This window comes from Arachis hypogaea, chromosome 3, assembly GCF_003086295.3.
Source record: "Arachis hypogaea cultivar Tifrunner chromosome 3, arahy.Tifrunner.gnm2.J5K5, whole genome shotgun sequence".
Lineage (NCBI taxonomy): Eukaryota > Viridiplantae > Streptophyta > Magnoliopsida > Fabales > Fabaceae > Arachis > Arachis hypogaea.
The window spans coordinates 43,331,769-43,341,843 of NC_092038.1; the positions used below are offsets into that span (position 1 = coordinate 43,331,769).

General features: G+C 33.3%; 1 protein-coding gene across 1 annotated transcript; it reads left to right on the top strand.

The window, feature by feature from the left end:
* Nucleotides 1-1,258: 1,258 nt before the first annotated feature.
* Nucleotides 1,259-8,459, top strand: LOC112790451 (protein PELOTA 1). Its single transcript, XM_072232936.1, is given in 19 exon segments — nt 1,259-1,525; nt 1,984-2,089; nt 2,806-2,978; nt 3,755-3,942; nt 4,039-4,121; nt 4,209-4,287; nt 4,475-4,549; nt 4,633-4,689; nt 4,929-4,974; nt 5,464-5,539; nt 6,008-6,083; nt 6,173-6,205; nt 6,446-6,514; nt 6,689-6,795; nt 7,008-7,080; nt 7,212-7,250; nt 7,748-7,842; nt 7,953-8,059; nt 8,161-8,459. Coding segments are annotated over 16 exon segments (1,140 nt in total). The 5' UTR covers nt 1,259-1,525; nt 1,984-2,089; nt 2,806-2,978; nt 3,755-3,891; the 3' UTR covers nt 8,235-8,459.
* The last annotated feature ends 1,616 nt before the right edge of the window (nt 8,460-10,075 follow it).

Below are 10,075 nucleotides of genomic sequence, written 5' to 3' on the forward strand. Positions count from 1 at the left end.
CTAAATTCTTTTGTTTGTTAATGATTTTAAGTCTTTTAAGATTAGATTATGAGAACAAAAAATTATTAAGTTACTGTGTTAGAAGAACGCAACACAGAAGTATAGTCTATGAGAGACCCAATGATCCATTTAAGACTCTCTAAACGGTTAGCTACATTAATAAGAAAAATTCGACCAAAATAAAAATAATCTCCTACCAACAGAATTGATTGTTCTAGTCAAGTAAATTTTGCATTGACTCTTTCAAATTGTGGAAATTGATGATGAAACTGTGGTCACCAACAAAGAGAAGATTCAAACTTTTCTAAGTAGGTTATAACCCTCTAAAAGCTTTACCTCTTGGGTATCTCAAATTTATTCTCATTTGGACATTGGCGATTGTTTATTTGATAATTGAAGAGAAGTGTAGATTTTTTTCCTGAAAATAACCAAAAATAGAGTTTATCAGGAGGCTAGCAGCGTTTTCTGAACATACATGCAATCTGCCCTCCACGTATTGCGTTGATAATACGCTCCCTGCATATTGCGTGCATGTGCAACATGTGTCCTATGCCCCTAAATCTGCGACTTGATACTGTATTGTTGCTAATATTACTGATACAACTCTCTCTCTTCTTCTCAATTTCAATTCATATTCTCCTCTTTTTTAATATTTTCAACCTCCTTTCTTTCTCTCTCTTGAAATTCAAAAACTAAATCACTCTTTTAACAATTAGCGCTCATTTTCATCTTCACCTTTATCCACATCAACACTTTTATTTAACAAGTAAATTTATTTTTTATACAGTAATATTTTATTTAGTAAAAAAAAAATTGCTACTGTAATTCGCCGTCACCAAAATAAAAAAAATTAATAATTGACATTAAATTTTGATCAATTTTAAAAAATCAGCCAAACATTGAAGTACTTTTTAAATATCTTCACTGCCTCATCCACAAACATCAAGTATTTCTACCATTTCACAAAAAATATTAGGTTATTGTGCTAGAAGAATCCAACACTAGAGCATATTCTAAGAGAAACCCAATGGCATACTTCAGGCTCTCCATGTGGTCAACCGGAACCGGCGTGGTAAACAGTCCGATCCTCTTCCTGAAACCGCCAATTTTCAAACCACGCAGAAACAACTACTGGCCGGTTGGATTGGACCGGAGACCGACCAGTTATTGTGAAACGGCGTCGTTCTCGTTATTTAAAAAAAAAAAACCCCAACTTTCATCCCCCACTCACCACCCCGCTTCCCCCAACACCCACCCCACCCCCAATTCGACTTTCCCTCTGAAGTCTGATCTCTGAAGCAAAGTTCAAATCACCCAACCGAAACCCTAGGTTCTCCCTGCAACGGTTCTGCCGCAGTGCCGCCGCTGTCTGTGCTGTCGGCGCCTCCGCGTCCTCTTTTGTAGCCCAGGCCCTCTCTTGTAGCTCGGCGTCCTCCTTCCCTCTGTCCCCGTCCTCCCTGGCTTCTCTCGAACTTGGAGCAGCTCACCGCCGTCTCGCCGGTCGCCATCAGTGTCTCCGTCGAAGGTTAGTGGCACTGCTTTCACTTCTCGGTTCTTCTCTTCCTTTTATGCTCTGTTTGCTGATTTTTGAATGTGAAATTGTGAATCGATTAATGGAAAATCAAATAATTGATTTTGTGTTGCTGCTCTTTTTTAATTCCTGAAATTTTTTGTTGAAATTTTCTTGCTGCTGCTAAAAATGAAATCAAATCATTATTGAAAAATTTGTTTAGCTTTATTGATTTCAGGTTTAGTGTGATTAGGGATTACTTGTTGCTGTTTTGTAATGTTTGTTGCTGGACGCTAAAAATGGAAATCAAATCAAATGCTGTTGTTGCTGAATGGTGAATGCTGTTGGTAGTATTAATTTTGTGCTGCTATTAATTTTCTGGCTGTGCTGCTGCTGCTGCTGTGGGTGCTGTTGTGTGTTTTGTGGTTCTGCTGTGTTGATCATCTTTCTCAATTGTCAATGTTCTTTATCAGAACTGAGAAGGAAAATGGCAATCTGAACCAGCAAAAGGATTTCCGCAGCGTCAGCGCGTTCTCACACACATAGGAACAAGAAAACTAACTCTTTTTCTGCCCTCTGGTACCTCTTCATCTTTCCTTTTATTTCTGCACTCGTTCATTGTATAATAAGTCAACTCTTTTGGATTACTGGCATAATTGAATTGGAGATTCAAGAGACACAGTTGATTTCTTAATACTGAAAATTCACCCTTAGTTTTGATCTAATTGTTTTGTATAGTAGGAACTAATTGAATCTCTTCATGGCTTTATCATTGTTGTTTTCCAAGTTATACTAGTTTCTTGTAAGAGAATTAAAGCTAGCTAGTCTAGCCTTCCGTTTTGCACAAATAGGAATATGTAAATACGGCCATTTTATCAAAACTATAGTCACAATTAGGAAGTTTAATTTAATAGTATATGATGCAGATACGCCTATGGTACAGATATTTGAGTAGAAACGAAGTATTTGTACATTATAGCTTGCATATGTTGCGGAATAGGATAATAACAATTAGGAGTATTGAGTATTGATATACTTGTTATCTCTCTTTGAAATGTTACTTTCTGTATTTACTGTTTTAATTTAGCTTTGCATTCTCTCAGGACTTCTTGGAACAGCGATTATAGTGTTGTTTATTGGGTTTCTTTCAATATATCATGATATTATCTGATATCTTCACACTTTGTACTATTTGAATTGGCATTTCTTTCGATAGTCACTCACAAGCTGCTTCTATATTCTAGGATGTTTATTTATAATTTATTTATTATTTTATTCTAAAACGGTTTTTCCAGTTGAACCACGGTTAGACCAGTTGGACCAGTGAACCAGTGATTAGAGCAGTTCGACGACCGATCCGGTTCTTAGAACCTTGATTTACAGAGATCTTGCATTGACTCTCCCAAATTGCGAAAATTAATGACGAAATTACAGTCACCGATAAAAGAGGAGACTTAAACTTTCCTAGGTAGGTTATAACCCTCTAAAACCTTTACCTCTTGTGTATCTCAAATTTATTTTTACTTGGACATTGGTTATTTTTTATTTAATAATTGGAGAGTGAGTTTTTTCCTGAAATGATCAAAAATGGAGTTTAACAGGAGGCTGGGGGCACCATTTTGATGAACATGCAATCCGTCCCCTGCATATTGCGTGCATGTGCAATACGCGTCCCATGGCCCAAAACCTGTGACTCGTTGCTGCACTGCTACTAATATCATTGATACCATTTTCTCTCTTTCTCTCACATTCAATTCATATTCTCTCTCTTTCTTAACGCTCTCAACTCCCTTTCTTTCTCTCTTTTGGAATTCAAAAACCAAATCATTCCTCTAGTTTAAATTATTATTTTTTGTATTTTTTAATTACTGTTTACTTTAATTTACTCGAATAATTGAATAATATTAAATATAATAAAAGTGTAATATAGATATTATATTTATAAAATTTATAGATATTAAATTAAATAAAATCATTTTAAATTATTATCTCTCTAATTTTATATTGTTGTTAATTAATATATGTTGTTGAAATTTAAGAACTAATTGTGTTGATTTAAAATTATAGTATCAATTTCTGTTTAACAAATATGATACCAAGTCTTGGCCTTTCAGTTTCCGTGTCAGTATCTCAAAACAAACGCTACGTTTAATGTACTCTCCTTTTTATCTTGCTAAATTATATATTCTAATAGAACAAAAATATTAACAAATTAGAAACCTCTGTATGGATATGTTGGTCTAGGCCCACTTTGGGAGGCAGCCCATTAGAAAGCCCGAGAAAGGCTTTTGGAATTTTGTTGGGAGTTGGGAACAATCGTCCCAGTGACAAAGTTTCTTCGCTGATTTCCTGGAAGCCTCAAGATTCAGTCAGGAAATAGCATGAAGATTGTTCGGAAAGACCTTGTACGCAATGGACCTGGTAGTGTTAAGGTGCAATTTCTTTCAATTCCAATTCTTTCATTCACTCACTCACTCAGTGCTTTGATTTTTGAATTCAATTATTTCAATTGTTGATTGATTATACAGATGGTGGCAGTGGATTCGGATGATCTATGGTATGCTTATAACTTGATTGCTCCAGGTGATTCTGTCATGGCAGTTACTGTTAGGTACTTCACTTGCACTCTGTCATGGTTTTCTTTGTGTGGTATCTATGGAGGATCTGAATTTGAAAGTGTTGTTTGTTTTGTTAACAGGAAGGTTCTTAGAGAAGCTGCTTCTGGTGGCCGGGAAGCAGAACGGATCAAGCTCAAATTGGAAATTAAAGTTGAAGAGGTACATGATTTTTGTGAAATGAATGATTGAAAAATAAGGTCATTATCTCAATGAAGGACCTTTTCTTGTGATTAATAATGAAATTTGAAAACCTATTATCTGAGAATGACCAAATAGGCTGTTATATTCTGCCCTTTATCTTAATCCAATGACATTTATTTATTGTGTTCATTCTGTTGTGTTTCAGGTTGCAGATTACGACAAAGAAGGCTCTATGTTGCGAATTCGTGGAAAGAACATATTAGAGAATGAACATGTTAAGGTACTTAACTGCCATACCAGCTTTGACTCTTAATTGATTATTTTGAATTCTAGTTCTCAGCCTTGTAACTGACTGTGCTGCAGATAGGAGCATTCCATACTTTGGAACTCGAGCTACAGCGACCCTTTGTTCTTAGAAAGGTGCTCTTTGATCATTTTTCTTCTGTCAGGCATTCTTCTATGTTATAATACAAGTGCTAGATCCTTTGCTTGCCTCCTCGCTTTTTTGTTTTTTATTTTTTTATTTTTGGTAACAAAATCATTATGTTTACCATTGTCTGTATCAAAGATGAAATTCTAATGAAATCTCTATGATCTGTAATTTTATTGCACTCCTTTGAAGAATTATGATTGCTGAATATTACATATTCCTTTTGTAGGAGGTTTGGGATTCGTATGCTTTGGAAGTACTGCAGCAGGCCTCTGGTGTGTAATCTGAATCTGGAAAATTTAATAGATATTGGGTTTAATTATTCTATTAGTCCCTATAATTTTACCAAAATTTTAATTAGTTCCTTACAATTTAAAAGTTTGATGTTTTCTATTTGAAAGTCACCAAGGACTGATAATTTGAATATATTTCTTCATTAGTGCAAATTTAAATCATGCAGCAGTTTAAATCATCCTTTTGTATACAATCCCAGCGGGAAAAAAATGTTTTTTTCTTTCTTAGTCTTGAAACATATTCATATGATTAGATTAAAACATATCTTAAATCATGAAGCAATTTAAATCATCCTTTTGTATACAATTTCAGCAGGAAAAAATGCTTTTTTTTTTTTCCTGAATATATTATTATTTACCAATCAAAATTAAACTCTTTACTACTAAGTACCATGATATTCTAGATACCAGCGTTAGTGTGAATATTGGTAAATCATTATGGTGAACAAAATGTCCATGCATATTTTGCAGATCCCAGTGCAAGTGCTGATTTAGCTGTCGTTTTGATGCAAGAAGGACTAGCCCATATCCTACTTATTGGTAGAAGGTACTGAGAACTTTCACTTGAATGGATTTCATTCACACGATCAGTATTATAATACTGTTTAGAGAAGATAGTTTGGAACTTTGGACAATTATTTTAGCATTTTATACATGATGTAGGTGTTTGATTTCTTTGAGGAACATAATACACTAAGAACTGAATACATGCTGTTAAGTACCTAAGGAGAATGGGAAACCTCACCTTAAATGCTAGCTATTAAGGGGGAAGAACTACTTTCCTTAAATACAACATCAAGCATTACAGTACTGTTTAGAGAAGATAGTTTGGAACTTTTGGACAATTATTTTTGCATTCTATAGCATCACATATTACTTGATGTGGGACTTTGGGCACCTCATAATACCCAAATCCCCAACACATACTCTTCTTGTTGATATTCGTTTCAAACTTTTGACATGTAATCATGCTGTTTCGATCAGATAACTCATCTTATTCGGATTGATGTAACAGTATGACTATTACCCGTTCTCGGATAGAAACCTCAATTCCTCGCAAGCATGGACCTGCTATTGCTGGTTATGAGTCAGTAAGTCCTCTTACTCTATTGCAAGATATATCATTGGATGAATTCGATGACTTGAACATATTCTAAAGTGTCTTACTTCATTTTTGTAGGCTTTGAATAAGTTCTTCGAAAATGTTTTACAGGTAAATTCAACAAATACAAAACATGGCAATGTACCAAATATCTATTTTTATCATAGCTTTGTGTCTGTTTTGTTTTTTTCCTTTTTTTTCCCATCTTGCCTTGCTATGGAGGATATCTTATTTTTCATTTTTGCTCTGTCTGTCTTTGTTCGCTTCTATAATAATTTTTTTCTTTATTAAAAGAAAGCATAAAAGAGAGCATTTACAAGTATAATAATGGTTTCTACCAATCTGTTTTAGGCTTTCTTGTAACATATAGATTTCAATGTGGTTCGCTGCGCTGTAATCGCAAGTCCAGGATTTACAAAGGTCTGCCACCGTTCCCTGCTGATTTATTTTAGTTTTACAAATTTGATAAGGCATTCAATCTTTCTATTCAGTAATATTATTATTTTTGTCTTCTTGCAGATGCAACGGTTAACAGGATTTTGATATAGAGGTTTTTGTATCGGTAATAATTTTTTTCCTTTATTTCTATTTCAGGATCAGTTTCATCGTCACTTATTTTTGGAGGCAGAAAGAAGACAGCTGCGCCCTATTATTGAAAACAAGTCGCGCATTATTCTTGTGCACACAACCTCGGGATACAAGTGTGCTTGCTTCTTCATTTTATCTTCTCTTATCTATTTCTAATTTTGTAGTAGTTGGTGATTGTCTCAATGTGATAGCTGGCATTAAATAGCACATGAAAATTATGTGGTTAACTGCGCCTTCTTAACAGTTGTGTTGTTATCTGCTCTGTATATAATTGTTGAAGTCTGTAAAATCTCATTTCTTTCACTTTATAATTTCTTATCTGTAGGCATAGTTTAAAGGAGGTTCTTGATGCTCCAAATGTTATGAATATGATTAAAGATACTAAGGCAGCACAAGAGGCACCATGATAACCAATTTAGTAAACACAATGCACTTATCCAATTGGCCATGCTCAACGATTTCCAAATATTGTTTATTTTATTATCTGTTGAGACTGGAACTAAACTATCTACTTTCTCTTTTTCTTCAGGTTCGAGCTATGAAGGATTTTTATGACATGCTTTCAAATGTCAGGTTCCATTCTTGAGAGATTGTTTCTTTTGTTGCCTTGTCCATGTTATGATTGGAATGTTGAATTCTCTATATGAAAAGTTCTCTTGCTCCCAATGACTTTAGTATTAGTTCCTCTTAAGCATCTATAGGGTGAGACACGATAGATTTAGGTAAATCAATAGTATCTGCATATAACTTCTTTTTGTTCATAGCAATAGTAGAAAATTATTGACTAAAAAACTGTTGACCTTCTAGGCACTTGCATCATAAATTGCTGTAATGATTATCGGATGCTAGATTTATTAAAGTTAGTTCCTTGAGAGAAAAACATATTGTCATATTCCATGAAATTTCCTTTTCATTTTTCATTCTTATTTTGGTATCAAGTGATAACTAAAATTACAAACATTGATTCTGTTTTAATCTCAACTGCATATGCGCATCCTTTAAGCTGGCCCCTCTATTTTGAGAAATCAAGGAAATTTTGATTGAATACTGTTTGGGTTTGTTCAGGATCCAGCCCGAGCTTGCTACGGAGCTAAACATGTTGAGGTCGCCAATGAACGATTAGCTGTGCAAACGCTTCTTATTACAGATGATCTTTTCAGGTGCCAATGTATCATTATAACTGAACTTAGTTTTCAGCAGTGTCTTTCTCCATGCCCTTTCAAGTTCACATTGGAACTTTGTACCTTAATCTACATGCTTTTCGCAGCAGGAATTCAGATATAGCAACAAGCCAAAAGTTTGTCGAGTTGGTCAACTCAGTTAAGGATTCAGGAGGCTCTGTCCATGTATTTTCATCCTTGCATGTCTCTGGAGAACGTGAGTGTTTTTACTTTATTATTTTCCTAGAACTCAATTTATGTTTGGCTATTGTATGTATTTGTTTAGAACTCAAATTGTCCTTTGCTGTTGATGGACAGAGCTAGCACAGATAAGTGGCATTGCCGCAATTCTTCGGTTTCCTCTGCCTGATCTTGAAGACATTGAAATGTAATGTTGCAACAGCATCCTTTGTGATAATAACCTGTATTGCTTGGTATTTATATGTTGAAATTAACACTCACCATCATATATGAATCTGTAATTCTTTGTATTGTTATGTTTATAAAATAATTTTTCACCGGAGATGGGAAACAAAAGTAGGCATCTAGTCTCTACTTTTTCCCACTTAAAGTTATACACGAGAATGACAATGCATTGCGGAAATGGTTTTTCTCAATTTTCTTTAACAATTGAGGGAGTAAAGTGTGATCTATAAGCTAGCTTGTTTTACAACATTTTGATAACATTCCAAAACATGCAATCCAAGTTATTCCAGCTCAGGACTGTACTGAGCAACCAACATGATACAAGTATCTCCTGTATAAGGTACTCGTTAATTTGTTTAGGTTAACAAGCATAAACCTTTGGATATCTATCAGCAGACAATCAACAATAAATTCCTAACTATGAAATTTATTGCATACATCACTATTATACACTACAATTTGATATCGATAAAATTACGAGTCGTTAGTAAAATAGGATAAAATAGACTATCAATACATTGGTTGTCAATAAAAAACTATTGGTAATCGAGAATTTTCTAAGGTCGTGTTTATTTCCGGAGATTATAATTAAAATTTCAGTCTCAGAACACAAAGTTTCAGTCTTTTTAGTACTTTTAGGTAGCGTTTGGTGTAGAGACAGAGATTGAAATAAATTTTAGTATTTTGTTTGGTGCAAAGTAGGAGACAGAAATTGAAATAAGAATGACGTTCTAATTTAATTTGCACAAAGAGTAAAATTGGAATTAATTAATTAAAATGATGGTATTTTAGGTATAAAATGTTATTAAAGTTTCAATCTTCGTCTCTAAAAATTTTAGTCTTCTGTATCTCCATTTTTTGGAGATACTGAAATACTGAAATTTTGGAGATAGAGACAATCTCTGAGCCAATAAACATGATATTGAGTCTCAGTCTTCCAATTTTTGTTCCAATATCTCAAAACAAATGCTACTTTAGAAAGTTGAGATAGGAAATTGAAATTTTTTGGAATTAAAACTGAAATTTTAATAACATTTCTTCTCAAAATATTCTCATTTAACTTTTTAAATTCTAAATCTATCTCTCAATCTCCGTATTTATCTCAAATTAAACATAATACTGAGCAACTCAATCTAGTTCATTTTACACCAAACATAATACAATTAAGTCTCAGTCTCTCAATCTCTATCTTCTAATTTCAGTCTCTCAATCTAAATCTCCTTTTTAAATACAGTCTAATAATGCATATTGTCTTCTAAATATCAAACCTAGTATTTAAACTTATCCTTAAATAACTACAATTGTGTTATAGATTTTATGGTTAATTAAGACATTTGTTAGTTAATTCATTACATTTTACACATTCTCATAAAATTATTAAGAACTAAAAATAGATAAAATAAATTTACCAAATCTATCTTGTTATGAATGTGCCAACTAAATCAATGTAACAAATAAGTGTGCTAATGAATATGAAAGGTTAGAATATGATTATGCAAAACTATCAAATTTAATTTCCCTTCGTTTTGGTACTAATTTATATCTGCAATGACTACAAAGACATCATTTCATCATTACTTTTATTATTGTGAGTTCTTCTCGAAGCAATAATTGAGTATGCACATATGTACATATATATGTAAAATTATTTTATTTATACTAAATTATAGACCATAAATCATAAATTCTTATATGCAACCAAATAAAAGATATAGAATGATCAAATTTGGCTAACTATCAACACATAGCATGTTAGATACCAAATTAACAAATCCGTATCCACGATATAATTTAGAATTACATAATG